The sequence below is a fragment of the Heptranchias perlo genome, chromosome 28 (assembly GCF_035084215.1).
Source record: "Heptranchias perlo isolate sHepPer1 chromosome 28, sHepPer1.hap1, whole genome shotgun sequence".
NCBI classification, from domain to species: Eukaryota; Metazoa; Chordata; class Chondrichthyes; order Hexanchiformes; family Hexanchidae; genus Heptranchias; species Heptranchias perlo.
The window spans coordinates 25,736,239-25,752,534 of record NC_090352.1 but is presented as its reverse complement, the minus strand read 5'-3'; the positions used below and the strand labels follow the sequence as shown (position 1 = coordinate 25,752,534).

The 16,296-nt window shown below is 40.9% G+C and overlaps 1 protein-coding gene across 1 annotated transcript in view; it reads left to right on the top strand.

Annotated features, from left to right (window-relative positions):
- Positions 1-2,258: 2,258 nt before the first annotated feature.
- Positions 2,259-16,296, top strand: part of sez6b (seizure related 6 homolog b) — a 329,451-nt gene continuing 315,413 nt past the window's right edge. The window contains exons 1-3 of the mRNA XM_067967882.1: positions 2,259-2,274; positions 2,957-3,823; positions 11,338-11,471. Coding sequence (XP_067823983.1) covers positions 2,259-2,274; positions 2,957-3,823; positions 11,338-11,471 — 1,017 coding nt within the window. The remainder of the gene's footprint in view (positions 2,275-2,956; positions 3,824-11,337; positions 11,472-16,296) is intronic.

The following is a 16,296-nucleotide window of genomic DNA, read 5'->3' as shown; positions in this document are numbered from 1 at the left end:
TGTTTCCAGGAATGATGGTGCCTCTCCCCCCTCCTGTGGGAACTAATCTCGCCGGCATTTATAAAATATTTTCACTTCCTGCACTTGCTATCTTCTGGCAGTTGCTGAAAGTGTGAAATGGGGGCGCAGATTCTGTGAGAGTGAGGAGATACATATTCAATGGTGCTGATGGTGGGGAGCTTGCTAATGAGCATAGTACAGAGCATATCTTTCTGCTTTAAATTAGCTGCTTGCTGCCTGTAGGATTATATAGCTTGAAAGGGAGACACGGGCAGAAAGGGTGCTCTTCTAAAGCTGAGGAGACACGCGAACGGGAACTCAGATGTACAGCTAACGCGATCCGAGAATATTCGTTGCAAAGTGGCAAAAATATTCCACTCTCCAGGACCACCACCCCTCACCTTAACGAATACATGTATCCTTGATAGAAACATTTGGGAGCAGCACTGCAGTAAACAGAAAGACAGAGTAACAGGTGGTGAAGTATAAATGCTGGCATTTTGTAACACAGCTGAGCAGAGATGGTGCTGAGAGTACATGTTTTAATGACTAAAAACTCTGCCTCTGTTGACACAATACGAACACTTACTGAAGTTGCTGTAGGATTAAGTAATAGCATGTTCGGGGGGTGGTAATTATTTTCTAGAAAGCATCATAGGCATTAGAAATAGGCATCTTACATTTCAATCATGAAACTGTGAAATTGGACTTTTTAAGTGCAATATTTTACCCTTTTAACATCTTTGTGCAACAAGCATAACCTTTGAGGCAAAAAAGGAGTGAGGATTCCTGGAACAATCAATTAAGTACTGTCGAGTGACCACAGTTTTAAAGTGATTGATAGCACATCAATCATACATGTTCTAAATTGGGAAGCTGGCACAGTTGCCAGATGAAGGTAAACCTATTCTGTACCTGTGCCAATAACACCTGGCATCACAGCATGAAATCTGGGTTTTATCCTGCAGTTAAGCCAAGCAGCTGATCGATATTGCTGCCCAGGAACTGTTCCTAGCCAAGGAAAATGACAACGCTTAGCAGTGATGACATTGTCGTCATTTTTAAAATGGGTGTTTTCACCTGGTGGCTCAAGTGGTTGAGGTTACGAGATTTTCAGTGCGCTCGTTTCAGTGAGTAACCTTGCTGGTTACTCGATGAAGGATCATGTGGCTGAAACTCAAGGGGTGGAGGGGGGGGGTGTGGAATGGGCTAGAACAGGAGATAAAACTGAATCTAAATGACTCCATTCAAAGTGTGTCTTCTGTCGATTGCATTTTTATCTCCATTTGCTTTTCATCACTCATGTAATTCCACCCTCACACCAAGGAGGATGTGAGGAAGTACAGTCTACCTTGTTAATGCAAAGTTGTTCTTTTGTTTTCGAAAAATTAAAATTGTCCACCAATTGAAATTAAACAACTTCTAGTTAAAAGTAGACTGTATTTTTAAAAAACTCCCAACAAAAAAGTGTTTTGAAATGCCATATTTATGGAACAGTATCTGACTTTATTGATGAAATACATTTAAGTCAATCAGAATTATTAAACATGGTCAGCTCTCTGAAACACTGGTTTTCAACTATGGTTTTGAAACCGCAATTTATTTCTTTGTTCACTGTACAATTCCCATGTTTTATCACTTAACTGAGTGCATCATTGGCATTTTACAGGTAAGAACAACCTTGGGTTTAAATATGCATTAAGGCTGCAGTGTCATGCAGCTTGTCACAATAGCTAGCACACACAGGGGCATTAACCAGCAAATATTATGAGAATAAATTCTTATATCATACGATACTATTTCTTATCCTCACTCCCTGCCCAAGAACATGGCTTTATTACGAACACCATTTGGCCAGTGGGTCCAGGTTTTTGGGCCCCTTATAATCAATAACTAAACTAGAAGAATCTCTACAAAGCTAAAAGAAGACAGAATTGCTTAATTTTTGTCAGATATTTTGACATTATACTGTTTAAATGAGACAAAATGGTGATATTAATAGTGGCATTTTAATACTTAGAACTAGTACTTTAAACAAAACAATTACAACAAAACAAACCATTGCAATATTTGGAAATACCATAGAAATTGACTAAGGAAGAAGAGTTCTTTGTGTCATGTATAGCAAAATTGTACATGTTTTTTTAAACACACATTTAATTGTCAGGAGAGCCAAGCTTACCCTAAATCTATTAATTCACAATGTTGATGCATTGCCATGTGCTTGCTATGATCCTTGGTCCATGCAATCAGGAATTATGAGTGCAGCATTCAGTATGATTGCTTATGACATTAATCTTCATGTCCACTGGGAGCTCAATTCACTTAAGATCCATAACAACTATCTGAAAAGACTTTCATCCCAATTTGGAGCTTAGGTCCTTGATGTGAAAGGAGAACACTCTAATCAACTGTGTTACGTGGTCCTTGAATTTCAAAAAAATGCTTTTATAGTTTCAATTTACATTTATAAAGAGATACTGAATCTGGAATTTGAGTATTAATCATAGGTTACAAATGCTTACTTTCTGTCCCGATAATGACAGTGTTTAGAGTGATTTGCCAGTGATTTTGAAATCCCCAAAGCATTAAGATCAGAAAAACTTTTTCCTCACAGCATAATGGACCTATGGAACAAACTTACAGAGACAGTAGTTGATGGAGTGAAGTAGATGCCTTCAAAAAGGAGTTGGATCAATACCTGTTAGAAGGGGGATTGAGGTTTAGAGATATTTGTGTTGGTACTTGACTATTTTTCAGTGTAGGAAGGAGAAGGAACAGGCTTTGATACACTATGGGATAATAAAAAGAAATTGGAACTTGCTTTAACATACTCAGGTGCTTCACAGCCAGTGAATTATGTTTGAAATGCAGTCCCTGTTGTTTTGAAGGTAAACTTGTATTCCTTCCTGTAATCCTGGAGTGACTGATTTTCTTACCTTTTTTGTTTTTAAAGACCCCCTGTCCAAAGATCTGAATGCTGTAAGTGGGAAAGGCACAAGCAATGCAGAGACAGAAATTGGACGTACCACTGCTACAACTACCACTGATCCAGAAGGTGAATTTCACTTTGTTAGTACACCACCCAATATCAACATCAACAACCATCACCCATTGCTTGAAGAAATCATTCATGAGACCTTGCTGAAGAAGGATTTCCTTGGACAGGAACCCTTTTTTACTGGTAAGATAGGAATGAGAATTGGCCCTACCTTGCCTGCTTCTGGATCACAGAAACCTCAAGATCCTTTGGTTAATCAGATAGCCACTGATGATACTCCTGTTTTTTCTGACATCACCACGACAACTACAATGGCCTCAACCTCTCCAATGACAACGTTGGGAACTACGGCTTCTTTAGTAACAGATGCTGCTCCCTTGGCAGACAATACTGGTGTAACACATGGAGGGAAAACTCCTCCAATGGTGCGAATGGCTGCCACCTCAGACTCTCTAACAACGGCTGTTGTGAGCACAGCTACATCTGAGACACCAGGGACTGCGTTTCAGAATAGTAATACTGCATTCATTCAAACTGAACCCGCCAGCCACTCAATTACAACAGGGGCCCCTCAGAGCAAATCCAATACCTTTCGGTACTTCAGTGACCAAGGGGCAGTGACTATGGTAACTAGTGACACCCCAACAGCTATTACCATAACAACCGGAGCAGGAATGCATCAAATGCAAGGACCTAGCACCGAACAAAATGATAATCCTGCTTTAGACCCAACTGTCACATCGGCTGCTAATGAGGCTGATGAGGAAACTACGACGACGACCATCATTACAACAACTATAATTACAACCGTGCAGACACCAGGTACAAGATTATCTTTCTTGGGAGGGGAGAGTTCGGGTTGTACAGTTAGGGTATTTTTTCCTCCCACCTTGATCTCCATGCGCCAGCCCAAGTCAAGGGCAGGTAGGGGGCCTACTTAGCTTTTCTGCCAGTGGTCTGAATCTAACCATCAGGAGGACTCCAACCTGTCCTATTTGCTCGGGAAGTTGCTTGAACCACGTACATTGCTGCAAAAATACAAGGTAAAATGCAGAAATAATAATTGTTAGTATTACAGTAATAGTACAGTCTGCTACAAATGTAGGTGGTACAACAGCGCTGAATATTAGTTGGCCATCAAATCCCTCAATAGGATCTCAGTTCAAGTTGGTGTCATTTGGCACCAAAGTGTTTAAGCCATGATAGACTGAGGATAAGTAACAAACCAAGTTTGGACATCATAATCACTCTGAATTTAGGAACCTAGGAATTGCTAGACGAGAAAAGATCAAGGTCCATCTAGTTTGCCTTCTGTAACATAACACAATGATAATTGAGTTTTATTTTATTCATTCATGGGATGTGGGCATCGCAGGCGAGGCCGGCATTTATTGCCCATCCCTAATTGCCCTTGAGAAGGTGGTGGTGAGCCGCCTCCTTGAACCGTTGCAGTCCGTGTGGTGAAGGTTCTCCCACAGTGCTGTTAGGGAGGGAGTTCCAGGATTTTGACCCAGCGACGATGAAGGAACGGTGATATATTTCCAAGTCGGGATGGTGTGTGACTTGGAGGGGAACGTGCAGGTGGTGTTGTTGCCATGTGCCTGCTGCCCTTGTCCTTCTAGGTGGTAGAGGTCGCGGGTTTGGGAGATGCTGTCAAAGAAGCCTTGATGAGTTGCTGCAGTGCATCATGTGGATGGTGTACACACTGCAGCCACAGTGCGCCGGGGGTGAAGGGAATGAATGTTTGGGTGGTGGATGGGGTGCCAATCAAGCGGGCTGCTTTGTTCTGGATGGTGTCGAGCCTCTCGAGTGTTGTTGGCTAATCATAGCAATCAATCTCTACAACAGATCCGGAGGAAATTTTATAAATGGAAAAATACAATTGCAAGCAATTCTGATACTTTTTGATTTTTGAAATGGTGGGAGTTTTTGCTAAATCTTTCTCTAATAGAAATGTAGCAAAAAGATATGTTGATCACATGCAGGCAGTACATTAAACACATGATGCCATTTGTACATTGTTGCAATGTGTGACCTGTCCTCATTTGCATTTTCAGAACTTCCATAGCAGGAATTCAAATTTGCCAAGTTGGACCAGTATTACTGTATTCACAATTCAGTTGGCTTGAACTGTGCTTTGGGACGAAAGCTGTTTTGTAGTTCAAATCCACTGAACAAACCAAATTTGGAGTGGTTCAACTCTGACAAATTCAACATGCACATCCCTATGGCTTGCATATTAAACAGTTGGAATATTCTGCAAATTTGACCGGTTTGTTAAGAGATCTTGATAATAAAGTAGGATTAACCCTCAACAAATGTGGGCAGCTTTCAACTCACCACTGATGTAGTTTAAGATTTAATCAATTTTTCACACAAGTTCTCAAGCAATGGCAATATGTCATGAATACATTATGAAAATGCATTGCCTTCTCAGCATTTTCAGCACTTAAATAGCAGGAATCCAAATCCAACCCAAATAGCAGACATATTATTTAGGGAAGCGCAGTTCCACAATGGAATTGCTAGGCACATGAGCTAAATAATAGCCCATTTTTACAAGACGAGGAAGTCTTCCCTGATCCTTTCTTCTTCAAATATAATTTTAAAAAATGTTTTAATGTTGCAATTTTCCTTCAGGGTTACTTGCAAAGATGCCAGTCTTGCATTTGTGCATCCAATACATTTTATAGCCTTGATTTTGCAAGGCCCCAATGGTGGTACAAAAGCGATTTGTGCATCCAGCCTTGCGTGACCAATTTGCAGGGTGCCCAATTTTTTTGACAGGCAATTTGGAGGCCAAAAAGTGAGACCGTGCACAGTGGCAGTTTAAAGAAAGAAAAGAAAGCAAGACTTGCATTTATATCGTGTCCTTCATGACCTCAGGACACCCCAAAGCGCCTCACAGCCAATTAAGTGCTTTTGAAGTGTAGTCACTCACAATATATCTTCTTAAAAAAAGAGTCCCACACACAATCTCTTGACTGGGTTGAGACACTGCCCTCAGTGTTCTGTTTGCCTATAAAACCTGACCACGGGGGGAGTCCTAGGATTTGGTGTGCTCAAGAAAGCTTCTTAAAGATGGTTTCTGCTGGAGGTAAAAGAAATTGTGTTTTTAATTGAAAATTGAATTAAAAACTTCTATTTCAGTAAAATTTAAGTTTTCTTTTTAAAAAAAACACATCTCCATTGTCCAAGGGAGGCCAGTAGATGAGTTGCTTTTATTGCATTCACAAAGCCCCAGAACAGTCTTATCACATGCCTATAAAAGGGGGCACAATATCTAACATCAAAATCCCTTATTTTAAGGCCATACTCAGTCCCTAAGTTCCACATTTTCTTTACGATTGTTAGAATTTATAATTAAATACCACCAGCTATTTCCTTTGAAGGAATCTTTTTTTTTTGTTTAAATAAGAATTTCCCCTGAATGTTTAATATGGTCTGTGGTGTTCCAGTGACCTGCCTTTCAGCTTTTTCAAATTGTGACTTCTGCAACTTACCAAGTTCTTCCAAACCCTTTGTAACGGTGAAATAAGAAGGATGCCATTCATGTGTGACATTCACCCCTTTGCCACACACATTTCATAGAATAATACAGCGCATTGAAGCTGTAATACAGGGTTAGTGTAATGTATAAAAGCAGAGACTCTATACTGGTTGAAATATAATTCAAATACATGATGAGCTGAATACTTCACTTCCCTGTATTAGATAATTAAAGTAATGCGAGCCCAAAACCCCCATAAGAGGATAAAAGTCTGAACTTCTTTCATTACAGGGAGACGGAATGGGAAAATGGTGATTTTAACATTTCTAAATCAGGCTTGAGTGTACAATTAAGAAGTTGCTAGATACTATTTTTAAAGGAAATGCTCATCAAACTATCTACTAATGGTTTTAGTGTAGAGATGCATGTTTTGTTCTGTATTAGATGACCTTAAGGTAATTAAAGTGCTCAGCTCATCTTGTACTTTAATTAGATCCAGTAGAGAGTCCCTGCTTTTATGTACAACAGCCATAATATGTACTCTGCACTTTATAATTAAAACAGAGCCTAATTTGAAACCTTTGACCTTCAATGAACTTGAGTGAGAGAAGGGAAAAGGATAATATTAGGATTCGTATGTTGCTCTCCCTCTCCTCATAGCCACTGTTGCACTGAGATAAGCGTAAATCCATGTGATCTGTAACTTGCGAGGATTCGAGTGAGGATTCCAGAAGAATAGGGGACACAGAAAAGGGAGGGTTGCCTTAAATGTAGGGTCTATCTGAAAGGTTAAGCTAGCATCACAGAAATTCTCTGGCTTGATATGTTCATCAAAAAAAAGTCCAGCACAAATATTTGAGGTTTGATCGACATTGCCAGGACAAATTAAGAACAACGTAGCAATTTATGACTATATGGTGAGTAGGAAACAGAAGACAGTACTGGTGTATCAACTGGGAATGCCCAGTGGGAAGGACTCTGAGCTTGTCAATACAGTGCATTGGGGAGCCCATGAGAAGGGGGTCTCTTCTAAACTTGGTTCCAGTGAGTGCTCCATGTATATATTCAGGGAGTAGAAATAAATGAACAACTAGGAAATAATGACCATAACATTCTATTTGACTTGGTAGACAATAGAGACATAACTAACTTCAGAAGGGCCAAGCTTAGTAACCACTCCAGCTTCTCCATGTGGTGAATTATGTCATTTGGAGCTCTCAATCAGATTACTGCTGGTAACCTCTTTTCCAGTTATCACCCCTGTTAGATACGGGGGTGGTGCCAGAGGACTGGAGGATTGCAATGTTACGTCCTTGTTCAAAAAAGGATGTAAAGATAAATCCAGCAACTATAGGCCAGTCAGTTTAACCTCGGTGGTGGAGAAACTTTTGGAAACGATAATCTGGGACAGAATTAACAGTCACTTGGACAAGTGTGGATTGATTAGGGAAAGCCAGCACGGATTTGTTAAAGGCAAATCGTGTCTAACCAACGTGATAGAGTTTTTTGATGAGGTAACAGAGAGGGTAGATGAGGGCAATGCAGTTGATGTGGTGTATATGGATTTTCAAGAAGTGTTTGATAAAGTGCCACATGGTAGGCTTGCTATTAAGATTGCGGCCCATGGAATAAAGTGGGCAATAGCAACATGGATATAGAATTGGCTAAATGGCAGGAAACAGAGAGTAGTGGTGGGAGGTGTACAGTGGTGTTCCCCAGGGGTCAGTGCTAGGTATATTAATGACTTGGACTTGGGAGTACAAGGCACAATTTCAAAATTTGTGGATGACATAAAACTTGGAAGGGTAGTGAACAGTGAGGAGGATAGCGATAGACTTCAAAAGGATATAGACACTCTGATGGCATGGGTGAACACGTGGCAGATGAAGTTTAACGTGGAAAAATGCGAGGTGATGCATTTCGGTAGGAAAAACGAGGAGAGGCAACATAAACTAGAGGGCGCAATTGTAAAAGGGGTGGAGGAACAGAGGGATCTTGAGGTATATGTACACAAATCGTTGAAGGTGGCAGGGCAGGTTGAGAAACTGGTTAAAAAAGCATACGGGGTCCTGGACTTTATAAATAGAGGCATAGAGTACAAAAGCAAGGAAGTCATGATGAACCTTTATAAAACACTGGTTCAGCCACAACTGGAGTATTGTCTGGTTCTGGGCACCGCAATTTAGGAAGGATGTGAAGGCCTTAGAGAGGGTGCAGAGGAGATTTACTCGAATGATTCCAGGGATGAGGGACTTAAATTACGTGGATAGACTGGAGAAGCTGGGATTGTTCTCTTTGGAACAGAGAAAGTTGAGAGGAGATTTGATAGAGTTTTTTAAAATCATGAAGGATCTAGATAAAGTGGATAGAGAGAAACTTTTCCCACTGGTGGAAGGGTCAAGAACCAGAAGGCATAGATTTAAGGTGATTGGCAAAAGAACCAAAGGTGATATGAAGAAAAGCCTTTTTACACAGCGAGTGGTTAGGATCTGGAATGCACTGCCTGAGGGATTGGTGGAGGCAGATTCAATAATGGCCTTCAAAAGGGAAACTGGATAAGTACTTGAAATTTAAAAATGTGCAGGGCTAAGGGGATAAGGCACGGCAGTGGGACTAGCTGCATTGTTCATGCATAGAGCCGGCGCAGACTTGATGGGCCGAATGGCCTCCTTCCGTGCTGTAACCTTTCTATGATTCTATTATATTCTCCACATATCAAATTAGAAACACTCTCTTGAATGGCTAAAGTACCTCAACTTTGGTTTAAAAAATTTGCAACAACATTCAGTAACTATTCCATTAAGAACTGAAAGTCTCCAAAACTAAAATCTGTACAAGCAGTAACTTGAGAAAATTATGGCAATAGTTCACATCTTATTGGAGTAACAGATACAATGCTGACTATTGAAAATGAAATTAATATTATTTGCTCAAACTTGCAATTAAGTAAATTTTAAGATTCACTCTGCGTTTTTAGCAGCATAGATTAGCAAATATTATGCACTTGGGGAAAGATTCCTTCTGTTATTTGGAACGAACATGTAAAGGATGTGCTTATGATTTTGCGACAAATAATGAATGGTGTAAATCTTCCCTGTATTGTAGTGCTATGAAACCAATGTGACTAGTCAAAATTCTGAGGAGTAATTTTTCAAAACCGTTCTTCACTATATTTTCTGTGAATAACGTGTTCCTAGCGAAGTGTGTCGAGCATTTTAATGCTGCAAACCATTTTAGTTTTAGAAAAGAAAGATGAACCTAAAGCCAGAAACAGTGAAGGAATTTAAGATTATTGGTTTTCAGATCCTCAAGTCACTGTGAGACCCAGAGAAAAAGAAATGAAGATGGACCCAGAAGTATGAACACTTTTAACCCTAAATTACTAGCACTCACCTTTTAAAACTCTGATGTGGAATAGATCATTTATTGAAAAGAACAAAGTTCAAAGTTTTGCAATCCTGAATATATTTACCTGACACTTTATTGTCTAGTTTATGTTGTACAACAGACCATTTGTTATGGGCTGTTTTTTTATCCATTCTATGTGCATTGTCAATACAGCTTAATGTCATACTTTTTTTGCAGTACAATTGAAGCATGCAGGTAAAGAGTTTAAAGTTGTCAACATAAGACCTGTTTGCTATCAGAATTTAAAAGCTAAGTACAGTGTAAGTGGGTGGTGCGGTGGGGCACTAGTCTTTTAGCTCTGGGTCCTGAATTCAAATCCAGATCTGACTGATGAGGTGAAAGTCTCTTCTGTTGCTTGTACATGTCCAAATATGAAATGAGTTAGGTAATTTCAGCCCAGCTCCTGATGGGCATGGACACAAAACTGACCCTAATTTGAGAAATTAGAAAATGTCTCACTGAATTAGTAGGAATGCTCTCCTGAGGCTAAAGTTGAGGTGAATTATTGAGAGAAAATGCAGGCAGCTTTATCCGGCAAATAATGTACCATATATGACCTGAGAGTGCTTGATGCTGTCTGGGTACATGAAGTATGAGAGTGTTCTTTTCTCATCTTGACGAGCACAAAATTCACCAGAGAAAAAAAACGTAGCTGTTATTTTGGAAATGTAATCTAATTGTGGTTGTAGTACGCGCTTATAAGACGAGTTATTCAAAAATTTACCGTGTTTCTCAAATGAAGATGCAATCATATTGTAACTATTATAATTGAACCATCTATTATTTAGGGAGTTAGGTAAACTATTGAAGAAGGAAAATATTACAAAATACAGAGTAAGAGCACAGAAGCAGGATGAGAATAGACAGCTCTGATGTTGAACTAGTACAGGTGGGGTGGCTGACTGCCCTGCTTTTGTGTTGAAATCTCTGAGTTGGGATGTAAATTCCCATCTTGACATTGTGAAAAGTGCAACACAGTTGTTTTTGCTGCCTCTTTCAATCACTGAGAAGTCAAAAAGTTAGGCACTTACTTAGGATGTCCTTTGCAATTTTACTGGAACATTGGTACTTGGTGAACTAACTGTGAAAGATGTTCATTATAGATTGTAAGAGATAAAGGCCAAAATGAGGAAACATTTGGTACAATCTGATAATGCTTTGGACAGTTTGAAATCTCCTGTGGGATTTTTTCATGTTTAAGAGTGTAAGGAAGTAAGCCAGCTTTCCCAAATAAGTGATGTGAAAACTGATTCATCACAGCCTGAGTCACACTTCAGCAGTTTTACCATAGTCAATGGGGACAAAGGATCTTTATTGATCTGCACAGCAAACCCTTTCAAGGAGTCAATTTTGTGCAGAATAGAAAGTGAAATGGGATCAAGGGAGACCCAGACTATGTTTTGCAACAGCTAATTCCTTTGTCTATTTTCTTTTGCAGTTCCTTGCAGTTTAAATTTCACAGACTTTGAAGGTTACGTCGAGTCTCCAGAATACCCTAGTCACCTGTTCTACAGCAACTTGGATTGCATCTATACTATTACAGTCTACACAGGATATGGAGTGGAACTTCAGGTCAGTGTTTTGAAATCCTATATTCGCTCAGCTTATTAAAGCTAGTACCCTTTGTACTTGTAAAGGGAAAACAACACAATGACTAATCCTAAAGTGACATTCTGTGTTAGCCTTTTTGAACTGTTTCACCAGCTGTGCCCTGTTCTGTAGATACAAACCCAGGGGTAGACAATAATTGGTAGGACATTTTCATCTGACAGCAGGAAACTCACGTGAAGTGGCTGAAACAAATAATAAGGAACTTATCCAAAGAAGAATATGAACAGGAAAAGGTCACTCGGATTTATTTATTTTTTGCCTCTGCCTTCTGCTATAAAATTAACATAGAAACATGGAAAATAAGAGCAGGAATAGGCCATTCGGCCCTTCGAGCCTGCTCCGCCATTCAGTATGATCATTGCTGATCCTCTACCTCAATACCATATTCCCGCTCTCCCCATACCCCTTGATGCCTTTTGTGTCTAGAAATCTATCTAGCTCCTTCTTAAATATATTCAGTGACTTGGCCTCTACAGCCTTCTGTGGTAGAGAATTCCACAGGTTCACCACCCTCTGAGTGAAGAAAATTCTCCTCATCTCAGTCCTAAATGTCCTACCCCGTATCCTGAGACTGTGACCCCTCTTTCTGCCCCCCCCCCCCCCGCCAGGGGAAACATCCTCCTTGCATCCAGTCTGTCTAGCCCTGTCAGATTTTTATATGTTTCAATGAGATCCCCTCTCATTCTTCTAAACTCGAGTGAATACAGGCCGAGTCGACCCAATACCTCCTCATATGACAGTCCTGCCATTCCAGGAATCAGTCTGGTGAACCTTTGCTGCACTCCCTCTATGGCAAGTATATCCTTTCTTAGGTAAGGAGACCAAAACTGCACACACTACTCCAGGTGTGGTCTCACCAAGGCTCTGTATGACTGCAGTAAGACATCCTTGCACCTGTACTCAAATCCTCTTGCAATGAAGGCCAACATACCATTTGCCTTCCTAACTGCTTGCTGCACCTGCATGTTTGCTTTCAGTGACTGGTGTACAAGGACACCCAGGTCCCTTTGTACATCAACATTTCCCAATCTATCACCATTTAAATAATACTCTTCCTTTCTGTTTTTCCTTCCGAAGTGGATAACTTCACATTTATCCGCACTACACCACATCTGCCATGTATTTGCCCACTCACTCAACTTGTCTAAATCACCTTGAAGCCTCTTTGCATCCTCCTCACAACTCACAATCCCACCTAGTTTTGTGTCGTCAGCAAACTTGGAGATATTACATTTGGTTCCCTCATCCAAATCATTGATATATATTGTGAATAGCTGGGGCCTGAGCACTGATCCCTGTGGTAGCCCACTAGTCACCACCTGCCACCCCAAAAAAGACCCATTTATTCCTACTCTCTGTTTCCTATCTGTTAACCAATTTTCAATCCATGCCAGTATATTACCACCAATCCCATGTGCTTTAATTTTGCACACTAACCTCTTATGTGGAACTTTATCAAAGGCCTTCTGAAGATCCAAATAAACCACATCCACTGGCTCTCCCTTATCTATTCTACCAGTTACATCCTCAAAGAAACTCCAGTAGGTTTGTCAAACATGATTTCCCTTTCATAAATCCATGTTGACTTTGTCTAATCCCGTTGATATTTTCTAAGTGTCCTGTTATCACATCCTTTATAATAGACTCTAGCATTTTCACTACTACTGATGTATTTTAACCACCTACCATCTTAGAGATTTTTTTTATAATCTTATGTAAATATATTGTGCTTTAAAACATTTAACAACATTTAAGTGTAACATTTTAAGTCTTCCTGTGGGAAAAAAAGTTCAAAAAACCCCAAAACATGACACTATGATGCACATTAAATGCATGTTATGACCTTTCAGTGATGCATACAGGGAATAACCTATAGCACCCCTTTGCTGTTTGGTTTGCGCTAGTCCTGTAAAGAGGCTTCTCCAGCCTGATCTCGCCAGTTCTTAAGGCTACCCATCCCCAAAAATATGAAACTATTTTTTTCTTTCTGATACTCACTGATTTGCGGTGCATTTTCAGCAGTTTCCACTTTTATAACTCTTAATACTGTCCTTTACAACCACTTTTCTTTTAAAAAAAAGTTTGTTTTTTTTGTCCTCATCAAGATGTGGATTGGTTGTGCTGGAGAATAGATTCTTCCACTTCAGTCCCTGTGGATAGCATATTCAAGTTAGATAGGTTAGGGAGGACTTGAGGACATAAGTATAATTTATGTAAGCATAGAGCAAGGTTATTTGGTAGTATGTGCTTCCTCTTGCAGACAGTCATCAACCCCTGGAATAAGTTGCCAGCACGTGCAGTGAGTGTGGATTTGCTCGAAATATTCAAAAGGCAGCTGTGCAACCTCCTGCCTGTGGCCAATGTAACTGCATGTAGAAGGTGGGTGGGTTTTGGGAGATATGTCTCCCAGTCACCATGGTTTCCTAGAACTTGTTTGATCACCATTGGGGATCAGGGAGGAATTTAACAGATTTTTTTTTTTTCCTAAGTTGACCTAAGGTTTTTTTTCACTGGGTTTCTGCCTCTCCCAAGATGGTGTGGATGGGGTGGGGCAGATGTGTAAAAGTCACACCATGACAGGACAGGATAGGCTCGTTCGAACAGCTGGTCTTTTTCTCTCTCAGTACCAGCGTCAAGCAATCCTAGGCAGGTGCAGCACATCCAGACGTAGAGTAAGAATGTAAGAAATAGGAGCAGGAGTAGGCTATATGGCCCCTCGAGCCTGCTCCACCATTCAATCAGATCATGGTTGATTTTCAACCTCAACTCCACTTTCCCCCCCCGATCCCCATGTCCCTTGATTCCCCTAGAGTCCAAAAATCTATTCATCTCAGCCTTGAATATATATTCAATGACTCAGCGTCCACAGCCCTCTGGGATAGAGAGTAAAGCATCCTCTATCCAGGAAAGAATGAGAAGAATACTTTCAGTGGGTAGTTATGGTTGTTGGGAATAGTGTTATATTTTGCGTCTGAGTTGCCAGAGTTGAATCGAAATATTTGCCTTGTTTTAATGGTTGCTATAATAATGATAGAGATGAGATGCTATATTGGGGCCTCTGTCTTTTGCTGGTTACATGCCTGTGAGTTTTGTACAGTACTGGCCATGCTTCTTGACAATCCATTTCATAAAGTTTACAACTTTCAGTGCGATAATAGATAGAAATTAAAAGATCAATAAAGTGATACCAGAGAAGATGAAAGAGGGGGAGGGGGATCCACTACTATTTTATTCAAGTAATGGTCAAAAGGAGAGTTGTCCGGAATATCCTTGGAGAGGTCCACGCACTCGCTCATTAAGAGACAAAAAGAATTTAGGGAAATAACTTGACGTTTTGACAGAAAGCTGAATTTTAAAAGCTGGTAAAATATGGTCAGTGCTGAGGCTTTATCTCTGGGATCTGTCGTCCCATCTGTAACAGAAATTCGATTCCTTTTGGATAACAATATTTGTACACAATTGTAGAGAAATCAATATACATTCTTGCTGGCTGAAAGATGCAGGCAAAAAAAATTACAGATTTCCTTCAGGGAAATGCTAAAGAATTTGGGGGCCATTTTTTTTGTTCATTCATGGGATGTGGGCGTCGCTGGCAAGACCAGCATTTATTACCCATCCCTAATTGCTCTTGAGAAGGTGGTGGTGAGCCACCTTCTTGAACCGCTGCAGTCCGTGTGGTGAAGGTTCTCCCACAGTGCTGTTAGGTAGGGAGTTCCAGGATTTTGACCCAGCGACGATGAAGGAACGGCGATATATTTCCAAGTCGGGATGGTGTGTGATTTGGAGGGGAACGTACCCACTGAAAGTATTCTTCTCGTTCTTTCCTGAATAGAGGAAACTTTACTCTCTATCCCAGCGGGCTGTGGGCACTGAGTCATTGAATATATTCAAGGCTGAGATTAATAGATTTTTGGACTCAAGGGGAATCAAGGGATATGGGGATCAGGGGGGAAAGTGGAGTTGAGGTCGAAGATCAACCTCCGCCATGCGCCTTCTGACCTTGTCCTTCTAGGTGGTAGAGGTCGCGGGTTTGGGAGGTGCTGTCGAAGAAGCCTTGGCAAGTTGCTGCAGTGCATTCCTGTAGATGGTACAAATTGCAGCCACAGTGTGCCGCTGGTGGAGGGAGTGAATGTTTAAGGTGGTGGATGGGTTGCCAATCAAGTGGGCTGCTTTGTCTTGGATAGTGTTGAGGTTGAGCTTCTTGAGTGTTGTTGGAGCTGAACTCATCCAAGCAAGTGGAGAGTATTCCATCACACCCCTGACTAGTGCCTTGTAGATAGTGGAAAGGCTTTAGGGAGTCAGGAGGTGAGTCACTTGCCACAGAATACCCAGCCTCTGACCTGCTCTTGTAGTCACAGTACTTATGTGGCTGGTCCAGTTAAGTTTCTGGTCAATGGTGACCCCCCGGATGTTGATGGTGGGGGATTTGGCAATGGTAATGCCATTGAATGTCAAGGGAAGATGGTTAGACTCTCTCTTGTTGGAGATGGTCATTGCCTGGTACTTGTCTGGCGCGAATGTTACTTGCGACTTAACAGCCTAAGCTTGGATGTTGGCCAGGTCTTGCAGCATGAGGGCATGGACTGTTTCATTATCTGAGGGGTTGCGAATGGAACTGAACACTGTGCAATCATCAGCAAACATCCTGACTTCTGACCTTATGATGGAGGGAAGGTCATTGATGAAGCAGCTGAAGATGGTTGGACCTAGGACACTGCCCTGAGGAACTCCTGCAGCGGTGTCCTGGGGCTGGGAAGATTGGCTTCCAACAACCACTACCATCGTC